The sequence below is a fragment of the Seriola dumerili genome, unplaced genomic scaffold (assembly GCF_002260705.1).
Source record: "Seriola dumerili isolate Sdu_G_001 unplaced genomic scaffold, Sdu_1.0 BDQW01000104.1, whole genome shotgun sequence".
In the NCBI taxonomy this organism is placed as follows: Eukaryota; Metazoa; Chordata; class Actinopteri; order Carangiformes; family Carangidae; genus Seriola; species Seriola dumerili.
This window is the reverse complement of record NW_019174359.1, coordinates 588652-605107: the sequence shown is the minus strand read 5'-3', so window position 1 is coordinate 605107 and position 16456 is coordinate 588652. Positions and strand designations below refer to the sequence as shown.

The window sequence follows — 16456 nt, the reverse complement described above, 5'->3', positions numbered from 1 at the left end:
AGGCACTGCCCCGATGTCCACGCAATGTTGCAGAGGCGTGTCAACCAAGACAGTCCTACAACATCCAGAGCCTTGAGATACCCAGAGGATATCTCAAACCCCCGGGGCTCTGCCACCCACAGTTGTTTCACCGTACTTCGGCGACTTCTGCCCCGGAGATTAGATTCATCCATCCCCAACGGTCTTCTTGGCTCTGTTTCCTCCACGGAATACGTGTTGGTGGGATTGAGGAGCTCCTCAAAGTATTCCTTCCACCGTCTGACTATATCCTCAGTTGACGTCAGCAGCTCCCGCCCCCACTGTAAACAGTGTGAGCGAGTTGCTGCCTTCCTCCCCTGAGGCGCTGGACGGTTTGCCAGAACCTTTATGGAGCCGATCGATAGTCTTCCTCCTTTGTCTCACCGAACTCCTCCCACGTCCGAGTTTTTGCCTCAGCAACTGCCGTGTTTGCACTCCGCTTGGCCCGCCGGTACCAGTCAGCTGATTCCTGAGACCCACAGGCCAACCACGCCCTGTAGGCCTCCTTCTTCAGCCTGACGGTTTCCCCCACCCCTGGTGTCCACCAGCGGGTACGGGGGTTACCGCCACGACTGGCCCCAGCTACCTTGCGGCCGCAGCTTGCAACAGCCGCCTCAACAATAGCAGAGCGGAACAAGGCCCATTCGGACTCAATGTCCCCCACCACCCTCGGAACGCGATCGAAACTCTGCCGGAGGTGTGCGTTGAAAATCATTTTGACGGGTTCTTTCGCCAGGCTTTCCCAGCAGACCCTCACAACCCGTTTGGGCCTGCCAGGTCTGCACGGCGTCTTCCCCCGCCATCTGATCCAACTCATCACCAGGTGGTGGTCGGTTGACAACTCTGCTCCTCTCTTCACCCGAGTGTCCAAAACATGCGGCCGCAGGTCTGATGATACGACTACAAAGTCGATCATAGACCTGCGACCTAGGGTGTCCTGGTGCCAAGTGCACCTGTGGACATCCTTATGTTTGAACATGGTGTTAGTTATGGCCAAGCTGTGACTAGCACAGAAGTCCAATAACTGAACGCCGCTTGGGTTCAGATCGGGCAGGCCGTTCCTCCCCACCACACCCTTCCAGGTCACGCTGTCATTGCCCACGTGAGCGTTGAAGTCTCCCAATAGGACAATGGAGTCTCCTTTCGGGGCACTTTCCAGCACCCGTCCCAAGGACTCCAAAAAAAGGTGGGTAGTCTGAACAGCAAAGAGGAGAGACCAGCCCCTCTCAAGGACTTGGGTTCCGGAGCCGACGCTATGTGTCGAGGTGAGGCCGACTATATCTAGCCGGTATTGCTCAACCTCTTCCACAAGCTCCCGCTCCTTCCCCGCCAGAGAGGTGATGTTCCATGTTCCAAAAACCAGTTTCCGTAACCGAGGATCGGACCGCCAAGGCCCCCGCCTAGGTCTGCTGCCCAAGCCACACTGTACCGGATCCCGCTGACTCTTCCTGCAGGTGGTGAGCCCACTGGGAGACAAACCCATGTAGCCGGTTCGGGCTGGGCTCGGCCGGGCCCCATGGGCCAAGGCCTGGCCACCAGGCGCTCGCCCACGGGCCCGAACCCCAGGCCTGGCTCCAGGGCGGGGCCCCGGTGTCCCTCCGGGCCGGGTACACGGGTTCTTGATATTTCTCAACATTAGGATCTTCTGAACCGTTCTTCTGAACCGTTCTTCGTCTGGCCCTTCACCTGGGACCAGTCTGCCTTGGGAAAATGCCCCCGACAACATAGCTCCTAGGGTCATTAGGGCTCTCAAACTCCTCCACCACGGTAAAGTGACGGTTCAAGGAGGAGCAGTCTTTTTCTTTTTTTTTTTTTTAAGTATATTTTTTTGGGCTTTTTATGCCTTTATTCGACAGGACAGTAGAGAGACAGGAAATGGGGAGGCAGAGAGGGGGAATGACATGCAGTAAAGGCCGTCCGATGCGGGACTCGAACCGGGGCCGACTGCAGAGAGGACTGTAGCCTCTACACATGGGGACCACTACGCCACACGACGCCCCGAACAACAGTCTTTTTCTAAGGGTGTAATGCACAATTAGAATTTTAAACCTAGCCCAGTCCCCAACAATCACTACCAGCATCTCAAACCAAATTACACACAAATGTTCACAAAGGAGGTAAAGAGGCAAGCTGCCTATCATGTCAGCCGCCACTAATGATGTATGGACTGGGCTCTTAAGCTCTATTCCTCTGATGCTAAAACGGCAGCAGCTGTGGTGAGGGCTGACAGGATCGTTGCTGCACCAATAGGAGAAGCCGGCCGTGGAGTCGGAGGCTCCTTCTCTCTGCTCCAACAGGGACAAGTAATCCATCAGTTAGTGTTAAAATGCCCGAGCTTTGTGCAGCAACAGGCTGTAATAACAAGAACAACTGTAGAAAGAGTCTTTGCTATGCACGGCTGCCTACACCGGCTACCTGACCGCAGCAGACTCCTGGATACGTGACACGAAGTCGCTGCTAACACAGTTAGCATTCATAATTGGAGGTAAACTTTATATATTAGTGTTGAAATAAACTTAGGTAGCAAATTCCAAACTGGTCAACTTTTGGTAAATATCACATATATGAGGAGAACCTTTGTAATATTAGCTGAAGTTACTGTGTGTAAACTAACTGTGTGGTGTAACCGCTTGTATTAAAACCATAGACCAAGGGAAAACATGTTATAACGTGTTTTAAAATGAGTTCTGCAAAGCGAAGGTGACGTCACCGACCTTAGTGTTAACAGGGACAGCGGGTTGTCAATGTCGGTAAGTCACGGTCACTAAACGATCCCGTTATTACAGTGAACTGTCGTGTCTGGACGCGCTGTTAAAGAGCAGAGCAGCGGACGTGTGTGTCGTGTTTGTTCATATTAAGTTTGGTTCAGTGTTAGTTGGCTAGTTTTCAGCTCTAGTTCATTTCATTATTGATGACAGGAACCAAAACATCTGTTGGAATGATTCTGTCTCTGTCAGAATAAAGAACATCACTGAGAGCTGAGAACCATCATGACATGTGCACCTGCACAATGACACCAAACTTAGTATTAGTTTCTATTCTATTATTTAATGTAAAACGGTTCAGCAGATGACGTTTTTATGACTTTTTATGCCTTACTATATTATGACATTTTATTCCTTACTATACTATGACGTTTTTTGATGTTTTTTTTACCTTAATATACTATGACTTTTTTTGACGTTTCTATGCCTTATTATACCATGACATTTTATCCCTTACTATACTATGAAGTTTTTTTGCCTAACTATACAATGACGTTTTTTGATGTTTTTTTTTGTCTTACTATAGTATTATATTTTTTGATATTTTTATGTCTGACTATACTATGACATTTTATGCCTTACTATGTCTGAGGAAAATGACCTTTGAGTTTACAGTATTTTACAAAATAATTTCAGAGTTTTAGTTTCTGTAAAACACACTGTAATCTCTGTTTTTTTATTTAATTCATTTCAAATTAAAATTTATTAAAATAATTTTGATTTGATTTGATTTGATTTGATTTAAAAGTTTTTGATTATAGACAGTAACTACCTCATAAAAATGGAGTCTACAGTTATACAAACAGCAATGACAAAAAACAAAAGTGCAACTTACAATATACAGTAGAATAGAGGTAATAACATGGTGTGTACACAATGACTTTACATAACATTTTGGCAGAGTTCAGAGACACTGGTGAACAGGTCGGACCGGCTGAGTCCATGCAGAGGAACCTAAACAGTGAGTGCAGTTCCTGGTTGGCATCCTGTTTAGGGTGAGGAATGTGAGCAACGTCATGTGGTGCAGAGTTACCAAGTTCTCCTGAGAAACAGTCTATCAACACCGGATCTAACAAGCAAAGCACATATGGAAATTTCCCGTGTTATGTTTTGCAACTCTGCATGGTTATTTTGGACAATTAAGGAAAACTAGGCTGTGAGACGATGAATATGATGCAACACGATTTATTATAAATTCATTAAGATTTTTTTTTATAGAAATTAAAGAGCAATAAATACACAAATAAAACAAAAACAAGCTTGGTTTAATATTTATCTCTCCATTCAGATGCAACAGGTTTTACTTTGATTTGATCTTAATCTTTTCCTACTATTAGGACATCCAACACCCAAACCCACTGCCTGCAGAGCACACCAGTGTATGTGGTCACCTGTGAATAGTTCATCTGGGAGTGGTGACTACAGTCATTCAGCGATCATGGTGCTATAACCAGCATTGTATTTGCATAAGGTGTGTGTCTGTGGTGAGCATACACAGCTGCTGTGAGCTTCTATCACTTAAAGATTATTACCACTCTTATGTCTGAAGCTACAGCCAGCAACCGGTTAGCTTAGCTTAGCTTAGCATAAAGAGTGGAAACAGGAGTGAACTGCTTGCCTGGCTCTGTCCAAAAGTAACAGCCAACACTGTATGTCAACTGGTTCGGGTTTTGAGCCATTTTGTGTTCAGTCAATGGTCCAAGCCGAAAAAAAATTGTATAACATAACCCACTGTAAAACCTTAAATTGTAGTTTTTACCCTATATTTAAACAGACAAGATAGACTATAATGTGTAAATGAGCTACAGAACTTTGGACAGAGCCGCAGGCTAACAGTTTCCCCCTGTTTCCAGCCTTTATGCTTAGCTAAACTAACCGTCCGCTGGCTCCAGCTAAATATTCACCATACAGACAGAGTGGTATCAATCTCATTTACTTTCAGTGATAAAGTAAATAAGTGTACTTCCCAAAATGTCAAACCATTCTTATAAAGATATGCAATTAAAGAAAAAGACACGCTTATGGTGGTTAATGCTGGAAAATTTTGAATGACAGTGGGAATTAATTAGCCAACGTTACAGTTTAAATCATATAAATGTACAGATATGTGTGGTTTTCTAAATTAAGGGGACAAAGAATTATTCAGCAGTGCAGTTTATTAAATTGTGAGTGATTATAGAAAAGCCCCAGGGTTTGATCTAGGATCTTTGATATTTCTGTATCTGTGGGTGAGCCAAACTCCAAGGATCTGAACAGGAAGACAAACAAACAAGTGTCAGTTTTCTGAATATACAGTACATTCATCTGCAGCCTCAAAACCTGTTAGATTTGTCAGTGTGACGTTTTACCAACCTCTGTGAAACTGAAGAAGAGTCCAAGACCACCCACAAACTGTAGCACCTCCCCTGCATAGTGCTGGAGGATGCTTGAGCAGGTTTCACAAGACAGTGAAGGGCTCTTAAAGCAGCTCTAAAGGAAGAGGAAGTAAGGGAGAAAAATTCAATAACTCCCAGAGACAGAGACACGGTCATGTCCGTGAAGATCAAGTTGCTGCCGAGACGAAGAGAAAAGAATCTCCCACACAGTTTACTTACAGCAGCACAGGAGCCATTGAAGTTGACACTTTGGAAGCCACAGCAGTCGAGTGTTTTCTCCACGTCCTGTTGAGTGGCCTCGGATTTGTTCCACCCGGCCTCCAGCAGAAGGTTCTGTAAAGGAGAGTCACACAGCCTGGTTGTGAAAAGCAGCATTTATTTGAAAAGCTTGAGACTAGGTGGCAGCAGGATAAGACGGTCAACTGGATCACAAATGTGAACAGGGGCCAGTGAAGCAGTAATCAGAGCATTTACTTAAGTAGAAGTGGCAGTACTGCAGGGCAGACTTCATTCAAAATTTTACTTTAGTACAAAGATGTTAATATACAGTATACTTGATGTACCCAAATGAGAAGTACTCATTCTGGAAAAAGACCCACTTTTGAATGATATTTATTGTAAACATGAATTTCCCCTAGGGGATAAATAAAGTATCTATCTATCTATCTATCTATCTATCTATCTATCTATCTAGAGAAATTAATGAAATAAAAACACTCAGGTAAAGCACAAGTGCCTCAAAATAAAATACAGTCATTAAGTCAATGTACTTAGTTACTTTCCACCACTGACATGGATAATGTTTGTTTATACAAATATAGAATTATGTAAAATCTACAGTTAGAATAAAAATAGCATAATATTATCAACTCAGCACAGATGAAACAAACACACCTGCTGGTCTTTATTCAGGGCCAGACAAGCACAGGACACAGCGAACTGCACAACGAACACTATGAACAGGATGATCATGTACTGGATCAAGTTTAGGAAGTTAACGTCAGATTAACAATCATGAAAACACCCTGAAATCTCACTGTGTTGCTGCTACACAAGAGCCATTAAAAACACAAGCCCAGCAGAGAAATAAAATAAGACGACTCCCTGAACCAAAGGATACAAAGAACAGCAGGACCTGGTGGTGCTTCAGGGCGCCGCACAGCCCCACAAAGGCAACAAGGAACAGGAAGATACCCACGCTGATGACCCCTGCCACCACCCTGATGCTTGAGACCAGGCCGAACCATTTCCCCCAGGCTGCCACTCCGATCAGCAGCAGACTCACCAACTGAGGAGGAACAGAAAGAACAATGTTGGCATGGGAGAAGAAGGAAGAACAATGACCTTCACAGTCGCTGATCACTAATAGTCTGAAAAATTAAACTCGGAGTACGTCCACACTGAGCAGGATAACTTCGTAAAAGCAGCTTTTTCTCACTGCAACCTGTTGTCTTCAGATGTCAATGCAAAATTATTTATCATAAAATGTCAGGTGTCCATCAGGGAAACTGAACATGATTTTTAGGGTTTAAGATTACAGAAATGTACATAACGTTTGTTCTTTTTTTTCTCTAAACAGAAAGTATGATGACCAGTTTCATCACAATTTGCCATTTCCTAAATTGACATGAATGTGTATAAATGCAGGAATTAGCAGTCACATGTTTTTTGTTTTGTTTCACAAACCTAACTTCATCGTGTCCCCACCATTCCTGAAAGCAGCTCTACATTATGCCCCTCATTAATCTACAGGACAAAGGTTGAAGAGAAACAGGTACTTATTGTGCTAAAAATCAGCCGTTTTACACTGTTTAGAGAACCGGAGAGCTGTTTCTCCACCCAGAGTGGACTGAGATTAAATCTAATCCTGCAACTGAGTTTCCTTATTATTGAAGTTAGAATTTCCCAATGCCCAGGGTGACAGGTCTTCAAATGACAAAAAAAAAAAAAGCATCAAATTTTCATAATTCAGAAGCTGGAACCACTGAGTGTTTGTAATATTTCCTTAAAAACGATTATTTGATTATCAAAATAACGGCTAATTAATTTTCTGTCAATCAATTAATTGACCACTTGCTGCAGCTCTAAACAAATCTATCTCAGGTATTTGAATTATTATTGGTTATTTAATATGGAGAACAGGGGATGACAGACAAACTAATGCACACACATACAGCTCCAGAGATACCATACAATATAAATCAGGAGAATGCAAGAAATAAATTAAATAAACTGTAATGAAATAATAAAAAAAAACAACATCATAATGTTAATGTCCTCAAGAAGATTCTTCGTGAGACTGTTCAGGGATACACCAGCTACCAATAACCACCACTGACAAAAGCAACTAGCTACCATTAACTTGGCCCAATCAATCAACCACCACCAACACCTGCCTGTTCCAACTGATCAGAAAACAGCTCGAACATTTTCATCTCCTTTAGACTCAAACTAACCGGCCAGTACCGCATTTCCCGAGACGCAGACAGGAAACTGAACGCCACTTCAAGCACTTGTTCTAGGACCAACTACATGTCGGTGAAAAAAACATTTAACAGCATTAAAGTCCTACTTACAACATACAGGATATTGAGAGCGCAGAGCCCGTTCTTGGTGCAAACAAATCCCCCACAAACCATCGCTGATCTCCGGACTGTCCTAAATACAAAGATATTTCTCCAGCTTTCTCTGTGAGACTGCGTCGGTCCTGAGACTCTCTGGCTCCTTGTAGCTACCTGCTGCTCTGCAGGTGGAAACTAAACCAGGGAGCGCTTCCTGGAAGGATCCTCGCGCGCTGATTTGTCAGTTGCATCTGTTAACACGAGTCACTTTTTGCTTTTCTATAGCCAGTTACAAATTAACTCAGATCAATAGAGGTGAAAGATTACTAAAATAATCCCTCACTTCGTTTTTTGTTAGAAAAAAAAGGAAAAAAAAAAGTTGAATCTATAAGTTAAAAAAAAGACAATTATATCCAATAATTTCGCAAAATAACAGAATAACAATGTTCATATTCGTTTTGAAGCCTTTCAAGGATGTTGTGTTTGGGTTTACTTCACTTGAATGACAGATGGATCGTCAAATTAAAACATACATATTTTTCCCCACATGATTGTGCTCTATAGTTCCCCTAGTGGCTAAAAGTCCCCACAACAGATTCCTCATCTGTTGTGGTTGCCAGCATGTCATTTGTAAAGTTGTAAAAGTGAAGACATATAAATAGCGAATTTAGAAGTTTAATTCAATTCAGACACTTAACTGGGTGCAGAATATTGTTGTGTGCAATATCATTTATGTGAGTTTAATTTGTTGCAGTGTATTACTACATTAGTGTTACCTTAATGTTGTTTTTATTTTCAAATTTCCCCCTATTTCTTTGAATGATTATTATATAATGCTTGCACTTATTACTTTTTGTTTTGTTATTATTAATATTCAATACAGTTTCTGTCTGGTTACACACACATGCTGATATTTGACTGTATTCATTAATGATTCATTAAAAGCTATGCTCAAAACACTCATAAACACAGTTTTAAATTGTTATAACTATGGAAGCATTTTAATGATGCATTAACATGTGGGCAGTACTGTTGTTTAAGATAAGTATTTCTCTCTGAAAAGTGGTAAAGTAGAAGTTTAAAGTAACACAAAATGGATCTACTCAAGCAAAAATAAAAGTACCTTAAAATGCATTTAAGAACAGCACTTGAATTAATTTACTACTTTACACCACTGTACTGAACCTCTCAACTTCCATCGTCATTTATTGATCAATTTGAGCAAATATCAGTTAAAGATAGAGAAGTTGAAGTTTGAATGTATATTTTGTCTCTAAGTAAAGTTTTAACTCCCTATCTGGTGGACAAACAGTGTTGCAAAATATTAGGACAAAAAGGTCAAATCTATCTGTTTATCTACTTACTTTTTGCAGTAAAGTCAGCCATGTCTCTTAATTCAGATTTTTAAAGAAGTTGGCCTGGAACATGCGAGGTGATTTCTCACATTATTGGTCAGCAGAGAGCAGAAGAGGAACAGATTGCATGAATGTAGAAAGTCACATCACCGTGCATGTTTTATTGTTTTCCCCTTTTTAGACTTTTTTATTTTGTAAAAACCAACAATTACCGCTCATCCAACTCATATGTTGCAAACATCTTTCTGTCTTTTCAAAGATGTTTCTGCTTTACTGCAGTGTCAGTGCAGCAGTGTCAAAACAGTGGATATGTATGTAGGGATGACACTTTGTTGTCTGCATTACAACCAAACCACCTGTAAGAGATGATTTTACCGCCAGTGATTTTATCTTAACTTTTTTGTTTCATTCATGTCATAATAAGAAGTGTGGCGGCCTGACCTTTATCCAGTGTAAGCTGTCATAACTCCCGCCCACCCGGACATGACTATCAAGAACATCAATGACCGAAAGCACCACTTTTCTGTCTTACAACATTCTCCCAAAAAGAAGAACTATGGGTCATGAAACCAGCCACAGTTGGTTTCTCTGCTGCTGAACCCCTGAAGCCAATATGACCTGCATTTGATCAGCTGCCATGCCCATGCTACAACTTATAATTATGGAGGAAGAGCTGAATTATGTAACGGTGACTTTCAAGGGTAAGAGTAAATCATATATTCTGAATTTTGGAGCACAGCCTGAAGTTATTAATTGCACTTGAACCCAGAAGTGTTTTAACAGTCACTCTGGATTTGAGGAACTTGTACTTTATATGTTTAACTTTAAACTTCCACTCCACTGCATTTACTGTAACAGGGAAGTATTGTACTTTTTCCTCCACTACATTTGTTTGACAGACATACTTGAAGAGTAATATTTTACATACAAAACATATGGCCAGCTTCTAAAATATAATCCATTGTTTGACTTTGAACTACTCCATACAGTAACTCATCAGTTAAAATTTGCTTCACCAAACTTCATACAAACTTCCTACCATATAATATACTGTATAGTAGAGAAACTCTGACAGGGTTCATTCTGGTTTTATGTCTTACTTTAAACGCATTTTACTTATAATATTTGTATTTGAGTAAGATTTTGAATAGCATTTTCACTTGTATAATGGTGTAATTTAGTTGTATTTCTGTTTTTAGCAAAGTAAAGAATTTGAGTGCTGCCTCTATCACTGATGTTTGAGGAGGTCACTCTGCACATGCAGTACCAGGCAGCTCTCAGACTCTTTCTAGAATAAATGTCTTTATGTATGATTGCACATAGAGTGTGCTCAACTTCATCAAAGCCACATTCTCTGTTGATATTACTGAATATTACTTGTGATTGGGGTCATGTTATGGAGGTGTAGCTCGCTGTTTGGGAGGGGACCAGTCACAGATATAGAGCATGTCAGTATTAAGTTTTAACTTAAGCTGTATTTGAATGGAAAGAATTGTTAACTTTGCAATTATAATATTATGTTTTAATTATAAAGCAGTGGCCCTGAAAGTCACAAATCTGAGAACTCAAAGTTTTGCTTTCCAAACAGCTGTTTTGTGTTTTACAGAGAAAACAAATGACCTGGAAATAATCTATGATGAGGTGAAGGCTGAGCAGGTGTGGGATACAGATCCTGTCATACAAGGTTATTTGTGGTTTATTATAATAAAAAAAGAAATGTTATAACTATTTGCCATAAATGTGTGTAATAAATCAATTGTTTGTTGTTCTTGGTAGAAAGTGAAAAGAAAGCTCCACTATGTACTCTGCTTCATCTGGTGGCAGCAGGTTTGGGGGTTGTTTGTGTCATCCTGGTGTCAGTCATCATCGCCCTCACTATCCACTGTAAGTCCACCTGTCCGTCCACCTGTCCACTAAGGCACCTTTGACAATAGTAAGTGAGTGCCACTGTAACAGTGTCTTCCCTGACTGCAGTGAAAACAGTCATGTCAGAGCACAACAGAGAAAACATGACGTTAACAGCGCAGAATCTGCTGCTGACGAAGGAGAGGACAGACTTAGAGCGACAGACAGAGGAGCTGACCAGAGAGAGAGACGGACTCAACTGGACCATCAGAGTCATCCTGGAACATGAGAACTTTCCAGTGAATACCTACTGTCCACAGAAAGGTGAAAAAAAATTACAGTTTATGCAAAAAATATGCCAAATTTATATACATTATTATATTATATTATAGTATAAGATAGTATAAGATATAGCCATAAGAATAATTCATAATACCGGTTATAGAGATCACACAAATTCACTATTCTTAAAATCAAAAACATTAAAATTCACTGACCTGGTTCATTTCCAAACAGCACAAATTATGTACAAAGCAATAAACAATCTACTTCCTGGAAATATTCAAAAAAAATTTTTTTTACAGAGTTGGGGGTTATAATCTGAGGGGTGAGTTCAACTTAAAACATCCACGGGCACGAACAACACTAAAAAGTTTTTGTCTGTCAGTTTGTGGAGTGAGGCTGTGGAACAGACTGGGTGTGGAGCTCAGGCAATGTCCAAGCATGATCCAGTTTAAAAAGCAGTACAAACACATGGTTTTCACAAGGTACAGGGAGGAAGAAGGGCTTTAATAATCGGCTGTTTTCATAAATGATAAATGATTTATTGATTTTTTTTTAATTTAATCTATTTATTTTCTACTTCTTTTTTTTTTCTTCTTTTTTATGTAAATATATATGTTTGGGGAGAAAGACTGATAATTGAGTAGTGGAGAAGGGGTAGGTTTAAATAAGCATATGCTTCATCCTACTCCTTTTCGGACATGTTGGGTTCACATTATTATTTTTGTTTTGACTATTGTTATTGGATTTGTTTGTTTTTCAGTTTACTTTGTTGTGTTACTCGCACATGTTCGAAATAAACTAAACTAAACTAAACTAAACTAGTATATTATATTAAATTTGTCAATGTTCCCATTCCTGTTTGTTTCCTGCTGTTGAACCTCTTAAACTCTTAAATTATGAATGTATTATATTTGTGATATCATTTCTATTTTACTTTTACTGTTTTATGATTATGACTCTTTCATAGCTCGAACTTTCTGCAACATAAACATTTTTAATTTGAGTCAAATTACCTGATTAATCGGCGCCTCGGTGGCTCACCTGTTACTGCGCATACCATTAGGACTCACTCCTTCCCGCAGCAGCCTGGGTTTGAATTCGACCCACGGCCCTTCATCCCCTCTCTCACCCACAACCATCCTGTCTCTCTCTCACTGCTACTCTAATAAAGGCATAAAAAGCTCCCCAAAAAATAACTTACTAAAAAATATTACCTGGTTAAGCATATAACTATCTATTATTGAAAAGACATACAGAGAATATATATTCTTTAATGCATAATATACATACAATAGAAAATGACTGTGATTTTGTTATTTCATTCTTGTTTAACAGTGTGTAGACCTTGTCTGGATGGCTGGGTACCTTTCCAATCAAGCTGTTACCTGTTTTCAAAAGATAAATATTCTTCTTATTGGAATACTTGGAAGGAAAGTCAAGCATCCTGCAAACAAACCATGGCAGATCTGGTGGTGATTGACAGCCAGGAGGAACAGGCAAGACTGATTTTGTGATTCAATTTGTATTTTCATGCTCAAATAAGCTAAAAGCACTCCACCTCTATCTTCATAGGTCAGTGGGGGAATATGTACCCTACTCAGATCCTTTACTTAAAGAAAGTACCAATAACACAAGGTAAAAGTCCTGCATTCGAAAGTAAAAGTAACCTACATAATATTATCAGTGAAATGTACTTGTGGTTCCCAACTCTGGGGTCAGGTCCCTCCAAAGGGTCACAAGATAAATCCAAGGAGTCATTTTCAGTTTTTGGATTTTTCTCCAATCTTTGCTTAAATGTGAAATGTTGGATAATTTTACCTCTGTGGATGTCAAACAGTTTAATAATTAAATGAAACCATTTGAGGGGAAATATCTCTTCGGTGGAACTGCTAACAACTCATAGACATCTGAAATTACACACATTTGTACTGTATTTTATAAGTTTATCACATGTATAATCTTCATTCAAAAAGTAACTTGTGACTCCAGCTGCCAGATACATGTAGTGGTTTAAAAAGGTTATTTCCCTCTGGAATTGCAGTGTGGTTGAAGTATAAAGTAGTAGAAAATGGACATACTTAAGTAAAGTACAAGCACCTTAAAATTCAGTAGGTACAGTACTTAGTTACTGGAGATAGAGATGTCACAGTCTTTAAAAGTGTGTACATATGAAACAATAATTTAGACACAATAGATGATTTGATTTTAATATGCAAAGTTATTCCTTCCCTTATAATCATGTAAATAAAATGATTTGCATTGTACCCTGCAGTAGAACCACATATTTAAAGTGGAAATCTCAAAGGTTTTCATTCTCTCACCAAACGTGGTCACACAATTGTGATTGAGCCACTCAAGTGTGGTTCAATAACAAACCTGCGTTTACCATCTATGGCCATAGGTGTCGCTATAGATAACGAAACTCAGATCTTTAAATTTATTTCACATGCCTTCAATGTTTTTAATGTTCCTATTTCTTGGATCTGTCTTCTCATGATGATGTTTTTCATCTTTTAAGCCTAACTTTGTGAAGCACATTGTATTGGATCTTTGTTTTATGAAACATACTGAAGATTGTTGTATTTCTTATTATTATTATATCATAGTGGACACAGAGAGATATATATCTTTCTTGACAATTAACACCTGTATCACAAATGTAGGAATTCATCAGTAATCATACTGAAGAGTATCGTGATGAAAGGCATGGCTACTGGATTGGCTTGAGTAAGAATGAGATGGACACGCGGATGTGGGTAGATGGAAGCAACGTCACCATGATGTAAGCACAAAAACATACTAACAGTCACTTTAATCTCAATGAACCATGACAACAATCTGGCACATTGTTTTTATCATTACTCCAAACAAACCAGACCATCAGCATGGAGACTGGCAGCATCTTCCCTCCTGCATGCTGCATATAACACTTTGTGTCAAAGGACAGATGATGAAATTAATAAAACTCTGAAGGAAAAATCCCTTTCAATGCCAAAAATAAAGCCTCTCCCAACAGAAGCAAAGAGGGGGGACACAAAGACTGAGATAAGGTTGCCAGGTATAATCTCGTATCTCGTACAAAACTAGATCGTCCTGCATTTGAAAATAAAATGCCACACAATTTGTCCCGTATTTTTGTACAAGTGACTTAATTTATAAACTATGTCCTCAAACAGAGGAAGTCCCTTATTTCTTCACATAGAAGGCAACCCTAGGCTAAGGTTACCAGTTGTCTTGACAATGGTCTTATTTGCTAACTCTAACAGTGACTCTAGAAATCAGTCTGGCATTAAACTGACACTTGTACAGAGACACACTGACAGCACACAGTGTGACACAACTCAGACACTCACACATTACTTCACTCTCGTGCAGAACAGGGGAATGCCACACACATATCAACAATGAACTGTGCAGCAGAGAATTTAGCGAAATACCTCAACATGCCTTTTTGACAAGAGAAGATAAGAAGAGCGATATCAGTTTCATGTCTATATACTTAATTTGGAGCTACAGCCAGTGAACAGTTAGCTTAGTTTAGCACATAAACTGGAAACAGAATGAAACAAAGGAAAACAAAAAGCTTGATTTTGCTTAACTGTTCAAACTGTATAAAAACTAACATGTAAAAAACAACAATTTGTGAGGTGTGAGCAGAACTATTTCTTGACTGTGAGCTGTGACTTCCTGAACACGATAAGACTCCAAACACTAACTAGAAGAGACAAAAGTGTAAAAACCAGAGTTTAATGTTTCACATTGTTACAGGTTACAAGTTATGTGCCACAGATTTTTTCTTTTATTTAGGCTGGGAGCACTGACTTCCTGGAAAACTCCAACAAGTTGATTAATGAGGTGCTAGTGGGCGAAATTTGGTAAATTAGGACAAAGCTGGGCTTGTTGTTCAATTTCAATTCTTTATGCTAAGCTAAGCTAATTGGCTGTTGGCTATAGCGTCATAGACCTCACAGACAGACATGGGAATGGTATCAGTCTTCTCATCTAACTCTTTGCAAGAAAAGAAAAGAGCGTATTTCCCAAGATGTAAGCAGGGACACAGATGGAAGATCATGTGATGTTTTTTTCTTCACCAGGTACTGGACAGCACAGGAACCTGACCCCAGAGTGCCTTGTGTTCTAAGTTTGCCACATGAAGATCCTATGGCCAACTGGCAGACAGCGGGCTGCAGCATGAAAAACCGCTATATCTGTGAAAGAAGAGCCTTGATCAAAGCGGATTAGGAATCAGTCTCATTATCAAAATAAGTTATTTCACATTTAAGAAATCAAATTGTCTATCTTTCTGTTTTGTTTTGTTACGACTGAATATTAAAACTAAAGATATCCATTTCTCTTTTCTACTTTTATTGCAGTTTCTACAAAGGCAGCATATATATACAATTAACATTATTATTATGGTTAGTAGTCATAGTATACTATATACTACAGTATTACTATTGAGTTATTGTAGGAGTAATAAGATGGGGTCTCACTGATGTTGAAGTTTTGTCCCTTCTGCCACTTACATGACATACCTTGCTGAATACTATGTATAGAAATATATGTCAGCCTTTGTACACGTGTACTGATCATCTATCAGTCTATCATCTTTGTGCTGAATAAATGTGATCATTTCTTTATATTTGTTGAACATAAACCCACATGTCCTTTGAATTAAATAATGTATATTGTGGCAGGAGATTGGTGGGAGGACTAATTTGAAGGGCGAATCTGGTAATATTCTATATTTTTCTTATTGTCAGCAAATTCCACAAAAAGCAATGAACTGGTTCTTCAAACACGCACACGTCTATGTAGCTACAGACTGTGTCATAGAGTCTCATTGTTGTCCAAAAAACTATCAAAAACACATTAATGAGCCACACTGCTGCACTGTTCCTGCGTACATTATGAGGAACATGCGGTGGTTTATTCTGAGTCAATCCGACATACACCGTCCTGGTGCTGTAAATACGCACTAGAGCACCAAATGTGCATTAAACTGCGGCTCAATATAGTCCTCAAACAAATGCACTATTTCATTAAAAAAAACACAGTGTGCACAAAAATACAGAATAGCCTTAGCTTGTCTCATCACATGGTGTGTCACAACTAAACTGATCATCAGTTGATAAATCCAGATGTGAGTTAATGTCCCAGACAGGTTAATATATTGAGTTCAGTATCACACACTTGCTTGTGTGTGGCGCTTCTTTTGTAACAGAAGGATACAGACGTCTGACAACACACAT

General features: G+C 39.6%; 2 protein-coding genes across 2 annotated transcripts; one reads left to right on the top strand and one right to left on the bottom strand.

Annotated features, from left to right (window-relative positions):
• Positions 1–3952: 3952 nt before the first annotated feature.
• On the bottom strand, positions 3953–7957 carry LOC111222608 (tetraspanin-13-like). Its single transcript, XM_022746399.1, has 6 exons — positions 7735–7957; positions 6279–6446; positions 6053–6133; positions 5378–5491; positions 5136–5252; positions 3953–5031 (listed from the first exon to the last, which is right to left on the bottom strand). Exons 1-6 carry the CDS (start codon positions 7795–7797, stop codon positions 4957–4959), a joined length of 618 nt encoding a protein of 205 aa, XP_022602120.1. The 5' UTR covers positions 7798–7957; the 3' UTR covers positions 3953–4956.
• A 1654-nt stretch (positions 7958–9611) lies between these two features.
• On the top strand, positions 9612–15819 carry LOC111222620 (C-type lectin domain family 4 member G-like). Its single transcript, XM_022746411.1, has 7 exons — positions 9612–9775; positions 10681–10758; positions 10851–10958; positions 11049–11243; positions 12540–12700; positions 13868–13986; positions 15299–15819. Exons 1-7 carry the CDS (start codon positions 9712–9714, stop codon positions 15444–15446), a joined length of 873 nt encoding a protein of 290 aa, XP_022602132.1. The 5' UTR covers positions 9612–9711; the 3' UTR covers positions 15447–15819.
• The last annotated feature ends 637 nt before the right edge of the window (positions 15820–16456 follow it).